Source organism: Pterocles gutturalis, unplaced genomic scaffold (genome assembly GCF_000699245.1).
Source record: "Pterocles gutturalis isolate BGI_N339 unplaced genomic scaffold, ASM69924v1 scaffold32193, whole genome shotgun sequence".
NCBI lineage: Eukaryota > Metazoa > Chordata > Aves > Pterocliformes > Pteroclidae > Pterocles > Pterocles gutturalis.
The window spans coordinates 1-15,466 of NW_010124037.1; the positions used below are offsets into that span (position 1 = coordinate 1).

The following is a 15,466-nucleotide window of genomic DNA, read 5'->3' on the forward strand; positions in this document are numbered from 1 at the left end:
AAGGGCCAAGAATGTGAGAAATTTGTAACTTCCTAGGAATCAGGGAGCCGAGATACAGTTGTTGGGGTGAAGGTGAGCGGCTTGGTTTCTTTGCCGAGCTACGCGAAGTGCAGCGGCGGCGGTGGTCTCGCTTGTGCGGGAGGGAGGTGCGGGTCCATTGACGTTTACCCCTGTACGAGGGGTGTGCCCGGGGGCGATGTCTGCGCCGTATTCACTCCTCCTTCTCCGAGTGGTTTGCAGGCGGTGCGTCGCTGGTGTTTTGGAAGAGTGCAGCGAACCTGAGGGAGAATACCGCTGAGGTGTCGTCCTGAAAAATTAAAGCTTTTCAGGCAATGCTGTCTTGCAGGGATTCAAGTACCCTTGAGGAGTTTAATTTTGTGGAGGTTAATTAAAAGGCAGTTGTATTAAGGCTAAAGCTGTTTTGACAGCTTGTCTTTTTTTAAATATTTATGTGAATTTTCCTCCTCTAGCAGCTCTTAGAGGTATAACTGTTCTGCTACTAGATGTGCAGTAATTTTGCTGTATGGAATGTTCATTTCTTATTCCTTTTTAAACTTGAGGTTTTGTGCTGGTACTGCATTTCGTTTCCACCCGGTAATGTCACTTCAATGCTGTTATGGTTCTTCCAGTTATTTGGCACTGAAGATTTCTGTGAATATCCCTTACTGCAGTATTCCTGTAGCTAAGTTTCTTTGGTTTTTGGTTTTGGTTTTTTTTTTTCCGAACTCCTTTCAGACATGTATTAAGTGTGTTTATAGGCTCATGTAGAATGAATCTGTATTTTTAAAGGCTGCTGTTATTCCACTTTGGGCTCTTTTAATGTGGGTGTTCTTTCAGTCTGAATGTCTAAATATAGTTCTGATTTTTTTTTTTTTTTAGTCTTCACCTGCACATCATTCTCTTCAATGACTGTATTATAAACTAATGATAAAAAAGGAAGGTGTGTATAGAGGAGTGTTTTCCTGAAGGCTTTAAGATACTTTAGATTTCAGAAAAAAATGTTATTAGCTTTTGGAAAGTGTTTTGGAAAGTTCACTGTTAATGTTGTCAAGGTAGTCTCCATGCGTGGTATTTTTAATAACTTAAAGCTAGAAAATTGGCCTATTTCTTAAAAGATATTTTGAGATACTCGTTTAGGTCTGAAATACAGTGTGTTTAACTTGCATGTGTCGGTGAGAAGTACTGGTTAACAACCTTGTCAAGGTTAAAGCTGAAGAAGAAGTCACTAGTGGTTATATGATGGTAATGAATTGTGTTGAAATTGCTCTCCAACCTTAATTTCCACCTTTGATTGTAAATTACAGCCTCACCACATCTGACATTGTTGCACCAAATTCTGTTATACATAAAAAGTGGTTTTTGCAAATCGGACACCTTATTTTCTGTGCAGCACTGAAATGTGAGAGGTCAATGTATGCTCTTACCTGCAGGAGTTTGTAAACTGTCCTTGAAGAATGGACATAAAATACTAGCTGTAGTTACACTGATGTGACATGAGGAATCAAGTGGTAGTGAACTGGGCGTGTAATTCGGATATTGCTAAAGGCTCTTTTTCTTACTTGCCTTTTGTATTCCAATATGTAAGTTGTTGCCTTTTAATTATCCAACAGCTTTATGGTTCTAGGCAGGTGTGAATTCTGTTGAGCACAGACTTCAAAAGTGTGTTTTCTGGATTGTGATCTGTAGCTTGGATTTATGTATTTCATTTTAAAATCCTGATATATTCCGTTGTATGAATTTTACCCTTTTGCCAGTTACATAGCACATGAAATACAGTACCTTTCTCAGTGTTTGATGCATGAGCAATAACATCAATCTTAAATAGATCAGAATTCTTCTGTGTTTATGTAGTGAAACAAAGGGAGAACAGTTAGTGGTTTCTCTCGAAGGTCACTGTAGAAAAATGGGCAGCGTGTCTGGAATGGAAATCTGGAGTTCTCCCACTTAATCTTCATCAAGAGGGGCAAAATGAGGGGCTGGATTGTTTGCTTTGGGTTTACTGAAGTCTGACTGCCCTCTTACGTAGGACTGACTACGTTGCAGGTGGCTGGTGTCAGCTGCCTGTAAGACTTCTTGAAAGTAGCTCGCAGTGCTGTTGCTGAAACTTCTGTGCTGTCCTTAGGCATCTACATTAACTTGGATTGTATCTGGTGTGTAGGAAGGCTGAGGAAGCATGCCAAGAAATGTGCAGGTAGCAAGTGTAATGCAAACTTATTTTTTTACGTGCTCTGCTGTTTGTTCAAGTCATGCTATCTGAGGCGCATACTGACCTTTCCAGATACTATGGACGCAGGCTAAAGACAAAATTATTATTGACCTGTGTTCAGGATTAAAAGGCAGCTGCCTTTTATTGGCAGTATTTGTTCTTCAGGCTCATTTTATTACTGAGGGTTTGCTTACCACAGCAAAGAACCTGTATTCTGTCATGTGATAAGCATAAATGCAAATAGATCCAGTCCAAGCCACGAATCTTGTTATATGCCAAATAGAGTAATTTACTGGAGCTTATTTTGGGAGGTGGGGCAGAAGGGATGTTCTTGGGTGCAGTGGAATCGTGGGAAGTAAATATTTGCCTGACTTTTCCAAAGTAAATTTGATAGAGACAAAAAAAAAGAGGAGTTACTAATTTCTTTCCCTTGGTTGAGTTTTCACTTTACCTGCTATCCTTTTCTCAGAGTTGCATTGGACTTTGCCCACATTGCTGCAGAGTAGTGGTTTGCTTTCCATAGTGGGGCTACTGCAGATACTAAAAAATGCAAAGCAGTGGGTGGGTGTATAAACAGGGAGCAGGTTTTTTCCTTTATGCCAGTTGCTGAATTCTCAATTCTCCTCTCAAATTGTAGTTAGAAGGGAATGTGGAGATAAGCTACGGATTGGCCAGATTATTTTGGTTAGTGCTCTCCTTTTTCTTCAGAGGCCTATGCTGGTGTTTACTGTTCCTATATTAAAAATCATATGTATGTGATATTTAAACAGATAGCCTCTGTGAAACCTGTTTTCTTCAGAACCTGGTTATTCAACAGCTTCTGGCCTTCCATCTCTCTTTGCAGATTAGTGATCTGTGTTTTGCTTCTGACTCTTTCTGAAGCATGTGACTTCTCCTGCAGTCCCTAGCTCTTCTCATTCTGTATTTCTGTTGTGTTGGATTCAGAATATGTTGTCTCCCATTTTCTGTGTGTCAGCTGCTTGTCTGGTAACAAGAGTGGGACTCTCCATTTCATCATACAGCAGTTGAGAAAAAGTTGATTTTCTGGGCTTTCTCAAAGATTGTGTAATGTCCAGTTATGTGTTGAGTCATTATCAGGATATTTGTGAAGACTGAGGAAGTGATGAAAAGTATACCAAAGCTGATACTTTCTCCAAGAGGAAATAAAGTAATGTTTATAGCAAATAATAGGACTGTCTCCTGTATCTTGCTTTCTGTTTCTGAATATGCAGTTTCCTTCTGTAATTGGAATCACACTCAGGTGGGATTTTCAGCAGCTAGTATTTTCAGCAATAGCTAGCAGCTATTTTCAGCTACTGGTGACTCCGTCCTAAAGTCTTTCTAGGCAGATGATTAGTGTATAGGGAAATGCCTGTTCTGTTACAGTATGGACATGGACCCTGGTGATTCTTCCAAGTGTGTGTGCAGGGAGGCTGTCTTTTGGGTTTTTTGGCTGTTCTTGTCTCTGCTTCCCTTCTATTACCCAAAGAGTTGGAGTATGATAGCTGAAGTATGATAGCTGGTTTGCACAGGCCTTAGAGACATTTAAGGCAGTTTGGCTGCAGTTGGAGAGGCAGCAGGTGAGTACAGTTTCCTAGTCTAGTTTTGAACATTCTTGGCAGGGATTGACTCATAAGCACCCAGAACAATGGTCTTTGGTTATACAATGGTATTATTCAGGCCATCAATTTAAAAAAGAAAATGTTTCAGTTCAGAATAAAATGATCTGATTAAACTTCATAAACCTCTTCTAATACAGTTTGAACCCAGCTTATGTAGAAAGGAGTAAAAGGAGATTGCCATGTATCACTAAATTGTGTAATATTTGCCTCTTGCATGTAGCTGTTATGAGGTTGCATAAAATACTTTCTTGTAAGGAATTCAGAAAATTCTTTGTTTGTGGATATAGTAGATCTATATATGTTATCATAGTGTTGGAGTTCTGTTATTGCCATGCTTTTACTTCACCAGAGGCAAGGGTCAAACTGAAATTTGACTATGTTGTGGCTTCCTGCAGGAAACTGTGAAAATACAGCATGGAGAGAATGGACAGCGTAGCTATTGATAGGCTTGAAACTTTGCCAGGAGGATGCGTGACTTCTGTTTTCCCCTAATGCATTTTTTTGTGTCTTCCTCTCTTCCAGGTCTAGATGCTGTAGCAACTCAAAAGTTTTAGCTGTTTCTGGACAGCACTGGTCTCCATGTTGACTTGTCTTGCATTATCTACATGTTCTTTTACTAGTGCCCAAGTATGATTTAAGGGAATTTAATTTGCTACCTGGTTTTCTAAAGTTCCTTCTCCTTTCTGCCTGTTAATCAAAGTTGAGGCCAGGGGTTACTTGTTCTTGGCTACAGGAAATCTATAACCAAAGGCAGAGACCTCTCAACTGAGAGTGTCTGTTAAATTCACTCATATCTGGCAACCCTCAAGACATTGCAGTTTGCACTTTTGAAGCTGTGGGTGAAAATATGTCTCTACTGTGTGCTCTCTGTTACTACTTAATGTACCTTCTACTAAAACTATAGCTGTGTTCCTAAACTACAGCATGGCAAAGATTAAGGTGAATCTATCCCTATTTCTACAGTCAGACCTATGATTCAGGTGTAAGAAGCTCTCAAGAGTCGATATGCTTGTGGCAAATAGAAATTGAAATAAGGCTGTGATACTCTGGAGCTTAGTGACAAACTGAAAATGCATTTTTTCCAAGTTTGTCAGTTCAGTTTAGTGTTGGTGACCCAGGCACAACACAGAGGAGATACCTCAGGGAAAGAAAATAATCACAGCCGGTGATCTTCCAGGCAGCTTAAAAGAAATATGAATGTTGTAGTTTCAGCTTCTCAGATGATTTAGTCTTCTTCTCCCTAGTAAAATGAATAAAGTCTTCCTGAATTAATCTGGGTGACACTTCCTCCTTTTGTTTTCTGTAGATCTTTCAACTTCAAATCTGGAATAAAGCTCGGTCTTCCAAGTGGTATTCTTTGGCCTGCAGCATTTAATCCCTACTGCTCCTGTACTGGTATTTAAAACTATGACACTAAGAATAAAAAATGAAAGGGATGAGAGGAGTGCAGCCTATATTGTAAGAATGAGTGCAAGCATGTTAGGAACCTTTGTAAATTGTGTCAGTTTACCAGAGGAGAAAGATGGTGAGTGATACTAGTCAAGGAACACCTAATCCATTTTAAAGCTTCGCTTGTTTTTCTGTGATGAACAGGAAGACAGATGAAACACAGGGATGTGTGCTCAGATCCTGGCACTGGACCTGAAGTGACTAAAGATTGACATAAGTGCTCAGTAAAGTCTAAGCTTTGTCAAACACTTACTGAAAGTGGTGCCTATTGACTATTTTAGTCTTAGGATGGAGAAGAACACAGTTAACCTTTAGATCTTAATTTTAGTGTGTGGCAATGGGTAAAGGACCGTCTTAATTCCATGCCAGTATAAAAGATGGAAAACGGGAACTGTGCGTTGTAATAAAGCTTTTAACAGTGATTTGCCGGAGGAAAAAGAGAAACCAATTTGAAACTTAAGGTCTGTGTAACTTGCTTGAAGGAGCTGTGTTATAGTCAAATAAAGATGGGGGGAGGCTTAACCCTGCTCAACCCTATAATTGCCTAATCAGTGAAGTACTGAACAATCCGATTAAGGTAAATGCAGATATAACTAAAAATAATTCTCTGAATATGTTGCAGTGTGGATGATCTATCACTTAGCTGTGATTACAGTGGCTTCAAGCATTCCTTTTTGTTTAAACTCACCAGATCTTTGAAAAGTACTTAATTTTAAATGGCCACAGGAGGAATAGTAACACGAAGTTTGAACCAGAAGGATGATCTGGCTTTTGAGAACAAGAAAACTGGTGAGCTGACTGACTGAGACTAGTTGGGTATCAAGAACAAATCTTTTCACTGGATTCCAGGGGCTTTGGCCTTCATGCCAACATAAATATGGGTGTCTCTCTAATAGCAGAATTGCATTGGATTAGTTTGCGCTTTCTGGAATTCTATGATATTAAATATACAGTTCACTTTTATACCTCCCTGTTTTAAGAAAATACAGAGTTAAATGTTGAACTGGGCGCTCCTTTTTCCTCTAGGTGTTTTTGAAAGGAACTGAGGTCTCCTCTTTCTAAAAACTTTTTCTCATGTTTGTAAGTTGGTCAGACACATAGTGTTCTAAAAGCTGAGCTGCATTCACTGAAACACTTCAGAATGCCATGCAGGCCTGAACAGAGGGTTGTAGCTACATAACATTAATTTTGGCTGTTCATAGGCAGTGCTGAAGTTCCTATTGTTTGCAGTAGGGTCCAGTAAGCAATTGGCTTGCGCTTAGGGCAGGTATGGAGAATACTGTCCCTCAGTGAGTGAGGTAGCATCTAGGTAATGTTAAGCTCTGTGCCTTTTTGATGGCTTTGTCCTCTCGTGTCTTGTGCTCTTCTCAAGTTCTGCAAGGAAGATAACTGTTCTACTGAAGGGAATGGATGATGTTACTGTTCTGCTAAACACAAAATATGCCAAGTATGGGGGAAGAGGGGTCAGCGAAGGTAAATATTCAGACAGACAAATAACAGCTACCTGTGTCCCTCTCTAAAATTCACATGAAAAGTTATTTTTTCTCATGTCATCTTTCATCTCTTATGGGATAATTAAATACACTGAGCCTGTTCTAACAAATCTGAAATGCCCTCTGGTACAGACTCATGGAGTTGAAGACCTTTGCTTTTGAAATAAACTGTTCTGAATGTACATATTAGTGGCTTTTATCAGATGTCTGTTACCGGGTTGTCATCTTTAATTATTTCTTCGTGCTCTTTGTTCCTTCAAAATATTGTCTGTAATGGACCCAAATCTGTTTCCAGTATGTCTGCACAACTCAGTGGTTTTTTTGGGTGCACTTGTGTCCTTAGAAGACATGAGTGATTTCAGTGAAACAACAAAGGACCACAAGCATGAAACAGTTTACAAAATCATAATGATTGTGGCTGTGTATGTGCATAGTAAAGTGCATTTCCTGCCAGGAAAAGTTCTTGTCACACAGGTTTTAGCACTGTGAGTTAAGTGTTCTGGACTTAATTTTCCTTTTATGTTGTCTTTAAGATTACATGATGGAATTCACATTTCCTCGAGAAAAGCTACGTATCTTGGATCAATACCATTGAAGATACCTTCTTGCAACAGATAACCTTAATTGCAACACCCGAAGCAGGGTCCTGTAACAAATTTGTCAAAAGAACACATACAATGGATCTCAAAGAAAGCTGCCCAAGTGTTAGCATTCCCAGCTCTGATGAACACAGAGAGAAGAAAAAAAGATTTACTGTAAGTATGTAAGAGTGTAAGCACTTTAGGAAAATGCATAGGCTAGTGTGCTACTAGAAGTGCTACTTTTTTTTTTTTTTTACTAGTAAGCTTGGTGTTATTTTCAATAGGTTTATGGAAATCTGTTCACTTTTGTGAGTACTGTGTAAGAAGCTGTGAATGGTTTACAGTGTTTAACTGTGTTGCTCTCTGCAAAAAGAATTTGGCTTTATAAATTTCTGGTATTTTTATCCTCATATAGCACCATTTTCTCATATAAAATACATAAACGTCCAAATGCAGGGATAACAGTTTGGTACCGAATTAGATTAAGATTTGTCATCTGACATACTTTTCGTGAAAACATTTATTTTGTAAAGGAGAAAAGTGTGGTTTTGGTTGTTGTTTAGTTTTTAAAGTGGCCGGGTTTTTTAATAGATATCCTATTATAGTTCTATATTTTTTTTGTGTAAAAGAAAAAAAAAGTATAAACCATCAAAGTTTTGAAAGACCATTTTTCTGTCTTCCTTCTTGTTTTCTGACTCTAATGCCTATGAGTTTTTTCCTGTCCTGTTGCCATATCCACTCCTTGTCGTTCCACTCCCTCTTTCTTTTTAAGCCTCTAAATTTGACTTGCTTTCTGGAATTAAAGCCTTACTGTTCTGTGGGGAAACACTTTGTATTGCATACTGAAAACTAAAGTAGTGTGGCATAGATTTTTCTTCTGCTTGTATGTATGCTAGGATATAAAGACAGCATCATAATACTTCCTTTAAAAAGCTCAAATTATTTCATAATTATTTCATTGTTCTTGTGCAACTTCCTCAAGCTTTTTTTTTTTTTTTTTTTTTTTTTTGAGTGAATTAGTCACTCTTCAGGTTTGGAATGCAAACACTCTTAGACTGAATTGCTGTCTGAAGAATACAACTAAACAAAGTTTTATTTTGAGTTAGATATCTGTCTTTCTTCTTCTCTTCCTCAGAGAATAGTGCTGTTTGATTCTATAAGTGTATCAAGATGTAATTTGGGGAAGGAGCGTGCTGGTAAAGGGAACAAGCAAAAGAGACTTTACTAATACTTTAAACTGCTGCGTGCATGTGAAACCCAAATGAGCAGGAAAAACTCCATAAAAGTCTAAACTTGAGCAAAACAGGTTTGTTTTATTGCCTCAGTGCTGGTGATCCTGCTGTTAGAATGTGCCCTTGTGGCACATTTGTGGGTCATACTAGTGTTGTGATTTCCAGGTCATTTTACCTAAAGATCTGTGTGACAACCGTAGCAACTTCAAGGTACTTCTTTGGGTGTGCCCTTTAGAAAGCTTTACAAGCAAGAGTAGGAAACCTCAGAAGTTCAGGGTTAAGGGGAGAAAAAAGGAATCCAACCCCGCTTGCACTGTGTTGGAGGTACACTTTGTCTTGACAGCTTCTGCTTTCCGCATCAGGGAATAATTAGCAGCTTGACAGGAACTGCTTTTCGCAACCAAGATTTTGAGTATTATCACATATATTTTAGGATTTTGTAACAGAAGTGAGGATCATACTAAACTTCATGGTAGGAACTGTGAATTCAAGCATGTGTCTGTTAGTGCTTTTGCTGCATCTCCTCCTGTGTAGCTGTGTTGTAATGACTGGAGCCTGTCAGTACTGCTTTTGGAAGGGAGTGAGAAAGGGGTTCAGGGGGAAACACTTAGTTCTTAACAAATTTGTGATAGGTATAGCTGTCTGTTTCTGATGGCAGTAAGAACCCTAGGGTGAAAGGAAAGGTTAAAGTGATAAAGGCCAGGAAAGACTTGAGGTGACTATTGTGTATAATCTTCACCTTACTGTTGCTTACAGTATTTATCGCTACTGCTTCTGAGACTGTTCTGGAATCTTAATGGTCTGAATAGAAACTGTGAATTCCAGTTTAAACTTTACAGTGGCTCACTTAGTGCTGGCATGGAAACAAGACACGTATGTGCAACTTAGATTTTACTAGCTCTTTTTTTTCCTCTCACACTTGCCCTGATGAAGCATTTTTAGAAACAGTCATGTCTCTGTGCAGTCCTCATTCTGATAAACAAGTCAAGCTTTTCAGTTTTGTCTTTGGAAATGAACTCTTCATTCCTCCTGACCGTTTTCATAACCTTTTATTGAATATTAGCTTTGTTAAATACTGTGTACGTGATTTCATGTTTGAACTTTTCAGGCATTCTGGCAGGGAAGTTTTTTTTTCATAACAAGCAGCCTCTATGTGTATGCACTCTAGATCACTGTCCTGCTTTTTTTCTGAAGATTCAGCATTCACTTTCTTCATAAAAAGTGCTAAATACTTGTTTGTTTTGGACCATATCTAGGCTATATTAATGCTATTCTCTCCTTGCTGCATAGTGGGCCATTCTTTGTCCTGTTTCGCCAGATAGCTTTGTGTGGATTTCTTGCTCTTATCCCTATGCTGTTTGATGTCTGAAGCTTAATTTTCTCTTCTGACCCGTTCTCATCTCCCTTCACACCCCCGTGATATACAGGCTTATTAAGAAATCTCTTTCAAGGGTGCTGTTTGTCTGATTAAATCTAGAAACTTTGTCTCAGACCTGATGTATAATGCTAATCCCCAGCCCTGTGGAAATTGTGGAGTTGGTTTTTTTCATTTTGTTCACACTTGATAAATAGTTTCCTTGCTTTCTCAATGCTTATGCTCTTGAAATTGGTAAACAGCCTACCTTTTTACTTGCCTTTGTTTAATACAAATTGAATATTTACTGCGGGAGCATCAGCTACCAAAACAAAAGTTTAAGTCTTTTGATTTCAGTGACTTCTTTTGTGAAGAAATCTGTCCCATCCAGAAATAGTTGGACCCTATCCTGTTGGTATCTGGGAAGATAGTTTATGGAGATGATCGTGATGGTGATGTTTTCGGGAATTCTGTTTCTTTTCCTTCCTTTTCCTCTCTCAAAACTTTGAGTTATTTATCCACATACTGCAAGGTGTGAATGTGTCTTATCTATGTTTTAGGAATTTTCTAAGACTAGTTTTGGTTTAGGAGTAGTTAGATTTGAAAAGGTTAGTATCTAAGGCTAGATTGCTCCCCTCTGCCTTTCTAGAAACAGGGATTGCACATCTCTCTAAATCATTACATGTAGCTGAGAGTAGTAATACAGCCCAAAGATACGTTACGTTTTAGGGTTTTACCAAATTCTTTGTAGATATCATATGTGTTCTTACCATTCAGTGCTTTCGTAACTGTTGAACTTGCAGTTTCTCCTTTGTTGGGTGTGCAGGAGCTTTGGTGGTGGTATGAACTGGATGACCTTGTGTGGTTTTTTTATGCTCCCTCATGTAAAAAATGTTGACCTACGGCTAGCTACTCCGAGAACAAAATTGTTTTAATTTTGAGGTTGCAAAGGAGGTGAATATAATCTTGTATCCTAAGTCTGTGCATTTTGCCCTGCTAATTTAAGCAGTTGTCCATGGCCTGCTTCTTAAGCTTGTTGGCACTGATCTGCCATGGAGTCAGGGCGAGTAAAGATGTTGTTTGTTTGAGCATTATTTGCAGGACTTGATTGCTGTATAAGATACCTTGTCAGGAGGACAGTACTTGAGTCTTTGCAGCTGAAACTTTTGCTGTTCAGGGAAGCTGTAGAAGCTGTGTAACTAGGTTTTATGCTAACACATTTTTGGCAGCGTAAGGGAAAGCTAGTTTTCTGAGTCTCATCAGCATCCTACTGGATGCTTCTATCCAGCCTCCTACATTCCCCTGGGAAGACTGAGAGCAGCTTATTTGAGCAGTTAACACAACATGAATGCAGATCTCAGGCTGAGGAACTGATGGTGGTGGCTGCCGCTTCCACTGAGGGAGTTAAAAGGAGAGAGGTAAGCTGCTGTTGCAGGACAGAAGGGAGACTGGGGCATTAGTCCAGTTTTCTACATCAGGAATTAACAGCCTTCTGCACTCATTTCCTTGCTGTGCACATCCTCTTCCCTGAAGGAATAGCCAGGCTCCTTCTGGAGGTACAAGAAGGTGGAGAAAGAAGGTCAACTATTTATATAAGAGACAAGGAGAAGCCTGCTGTCAACCAGATTTACGAAGCCAGGGACCGACAATCTATCTAGTACTGGAGTCCTCTGCTGGGTATGAATGGCCAGAACTGTGCACCAGGTTCCAGCTACACTTCCCTTGATCACAATGCTGTGTATTATGTAACCTGTGCTGTGTTTCAGCCACAGCAGTGTTCCCCTCCCACCCCCCTACCCTGAACAGTTGTGTGTAAGTCCCCAACCATCTGCCAGGATCCTGACTATAGTATGTATTCAAGATATTGCAAGGAACAGTTGTCTTTGTAATTGCCTTCTGTATGTGCTTTCTCTTTAGGTTTTGGTGAAGGCAATCTTCAGTGTTTAAATGCTTTACTTCCTTAATATTAGTTTTTATTACGGGTTATCAAGTTGTAACAAATTTTGTAGCAAATTTTAATAGACTATTATCTGATGGTCAGGTGTTCTTGTTGGATATGAACTATATTATGAAACGCCATTAAATCGGCTTTGATGGGTTTTTTAAATGCCAGGTAAGCAAAAACTATTTCTGTAAAATACCAAACTCTTCTAATTCTTCTTTTAATCATTTGTATTGATGTCTATGTGGCTTAACAGTAAGAAATGCATAACTCAACAAGTATGTTTGCACAATACGTTTAACAGCCTGCCCTTATTTCCACCACAGGATTAAACCTGTGAGCTTTTATTGAACTTTGCTGTTGGCAATAACTTTATCTTTGTTACTACAGGTTTACAAAGTGTTGGTCTCAGTTGGCAGAAATGAATGGTTTGTCTTCAGACGGTATGCAGAGTTCGATAAACTCTACAATACGGTAAGCAAAAGGCAAGCTATGAAATCATGCCAGAATAGCACAGAGTAACACTTGTTTGCAGTGTTATGGTTTGAGTTAATTCCCTCATTGAGGAGTTTGAGTCAACATTCAATAACCATAGGAGCCTGTGTAAAGAAAATTACAGGGTAGAGTTTTTAAACTTATTTGTCACTTTTTTGTTGTTGCTTGGGATCATAGTGTAATGAAAGAAACTTCCAATTTACTGGTTGTCAAAACATCTGAAATGTGCATTTGTTCATTATGCTAAAAATTGCTGCAAAACTTATATAGGTAGATAAATTTATCTTAAAATATGTGCTTTACTTTGAAGAAGTGAAACCAGTGAACAAATCCTTGTTTCTTAATATAAACATTCTGATAATTCAGTTATGACAATTCCTACCTGCAGTTTCATAGCCAAATTTTGTGGCATTGGTCCAAATAAGATAGGCCTCTTCAGCAACTAAGTATGGATTTTTTGGGTTAATTGCTAGAAAAAGATTTTGCCCCTTTTACATAGTGGGCAAGTGGGGCAAATACTTGCTCAGATGTGCAATCTATTATGTGTCCTGTGTCCATACTTTTCTCCAGTTCTTCGTGTTTAGAGCCCACAATTTTTGCTTTAACGAAAGAAGAAATAATTCTTCTGATCCACATAATAAAAGATTACCAGCTGCTTATCTGTGCCTCCATTTGACTTCCATTGCTCCTATGGGAAGTAGTCAGGCTTGTCTCCCTTTTGCCTCACTGTGTGTGGATTTATATGTGGCAGTGGTACACAAATGCAGGCAGTGAGCTTGGAGCTGTTTTACAAGGTCTGAGCTGAAGTCAGCCTGGATACACCATGCTATGCTTTGCCTACATTTTAGGATAGACTTGCAAGCAATGTGAAAACGAAGTATCCCATTTTCAATACCAGTAGAGTGAGTGTTGATGATCCGGTTCCCTTTGCCACATTCTCTTGCCATTCAGATTAGCTCTTGCCTTTCAGATTAGGTTGCTCTGCTGAAGTTTGTTCAGCCCTAGTCTTTGTAATGTGTGTAGAGGTTGAGGAAGAATGACTAGGAGGACTTTTAGTCCAGTTTCTATTCAGTGTAATTCACATTGTATAGTACACCAAAAAGAACTTGTGCTGCTAACTGGAAGAGATACTGATGTTTCTAAGGAAAGAAGATTTGCCAGCTACTGTGTTAGAAAACTACTCTCTTAAAGAGGATGAGAGTAAGACTGTTCTTCTGGAGCACTTGAAGGTGAAGCAAATGTAATGAAGGCTTGGCTCGTGTGAGGTTTTTTTGATGAATTCAGTGCTGTTTTATATGATCTTCTGGTCAGTTTATCAAGTGTAGAATATAATCCAGTTGTCAAATGCAACATCACAAAACAGGCTGTTCATTTATTTGCAATTTTGATTTAGGAGTAGATAACTTGTGGTTTCTAAAGCTTTAAGAATGTTGTTTTGGCACAGCCCAGAGGCCTGTATCCCCAACTCATCTTAAACCTCATACATATACCCCTATGCAAGCAAGCAAGATAAAAACAAGAGAGAGAGAACTGATGGAGGAAGAAAGTAAATGGGAGAAAAGAACAAACACTGAAATTATAGTCTACTACTTTAATCTGGGGCAAGTGGAAAATCGTTTTGGCAATATTGCAGAAGATAGCTGCAATAGTTCATAGCTTTCTAAAGTGAGGTGGCCTTTGAATTTAAAAGGCTATGACCGGTACAAACAAGCTGAGTACATATTGGTTTGGGGTGGTTGTTGTTGTTGTGGTTTTTTGGGGTTTTTTGTTTGTTTTTTTCCAAGTGTGTGTGGAGAAGATGGCAGAGGGGAACAGAATTACTAATAATCGGATGTTCAAGCTGTTAGTCAGAGAACAAACAAAATGCAATTATTTCTAGGTACTTTGATGTCAAAGCGCAATCTAATTGCATGTGTTTTGTTTTCAGCTAAAGAAGCAATTTCCCACCATGAACCTGAAGATTCCAGCCAAAAGAATATTTGGAGATAATTTTGATCCTGGTAAGGTACCATCTTGTTACCCATTTTGTCAGTTTCTTTGTATGAAAATTGATCTATTGCAGCCTGCAAGAAAATATCTTAGATGAGTTTTATACCAGTCCTCAAAACAGGGTCTAAACCAAAGTTTAGTCCTGCTTCAGTCAAGAGCAGAAACTAGTGTAGGTGGGTGTTCTTACCTTGTGATTGTGAACAAAGTATTGCCTAGTGGCCTGGTGCCTCTCTTGTGCTGAAGGCTATAGCTCTTCTCAACCCTCCCATATTCAGGATTGTGAGAGATTCTGAACTGTCAGGTGTAATCTCTATTCTATACAAACAAAAGCCAAAACCCAGACTCTTCTAAACATATGCCTACTACATTTTAAACTTCCTTTGTGTAACTTTTTTTTCCCCCTCTGAAAAATGAAATAAATAAAGGATTTATCTTTGAAGGTTTTTGAACTCTCTGTATCTAAATGTACTTCCTTGTACAGTTTAGATGAAAATGAACCTCTTCCTGTTGTTGTTCCACTTACAGAAGCCTGTCTGATGTGAACATGATGTGATCCAGTTAGCAGTGACAGGTCCCGATTAAGCTTGCCCTGCCCACATAAAAATACTAGTGGAAAATCACTTGTAAAGTGCATTGCATTAACCTAGGTGGCACCACCAATGAATAAATAAAAAGGCAAATGACAAGCCCAGGCCTTTGCTCTGTGTGTTTATACCCTTTGTTCAGGCCCTTTTTACTTAAGGGTTTTCCTGATGATCCTTAGGAACCTCTCACCCTCCCCGGCTTGCTGATGTGATCAGACTGTGTTTGTAGTTTCATCTCCTCCTGCACCCATTTCAAGCACCTCATTTTCTACTTTGCTGAAGAACAAATGGATCCAAAGGTGATGAGCTCTAGGGTTTTTTGGAGTTCTTTCAAACATTAATTTTTCACAGTTAATCGTCTGGATCCGGATGTGAAACTCCCTTTTATTTTTTTGTTAAAAAAATCAAATGCAAGTATCCAAACTCTCATATCTTCTTCTGATGGTGATGTAAATGATTGCCAAAAATTCTACATGTATTGTGTCTACAGGGACTTCTTGTTTTGGTTTGGTTTCTTTC

The 15,466-nt window shown here is 38.9% G+C and overlaps 1 protein-coding gene across 1 annotated transcript in view; it reads left to right on the forward strand.

Moving 5' to 3' along the window:
* Positions 1-7,301: 7,301 nt before the first annotated feature.
* The window catches only part of LOC104460172 (serine/threonine-protein kinase Sgk3), a 28,885-nt gene continuing 20,720 nt past the window's right edge, over positions 7,302-15,466 (forward strand). The window contains exons 1-3 of the mRNA XM_010078140.1: positions 7,302-7,525; positions 12,270-12,353; positions 14,302-14,374. Of these exons, the coding sequence (XP_010076442.1) occupies positions 7,448-7,525; positions 12,270-12,353; positions 14,302-14,374 (235 nt within the window). The 5' untranslated portion in view covers positions 7,302-7,447. The remainder of the gene's footprint in view (positions 7,526-12,269; positions 12,354-14,301; positions 14,375-15,466) is intronic.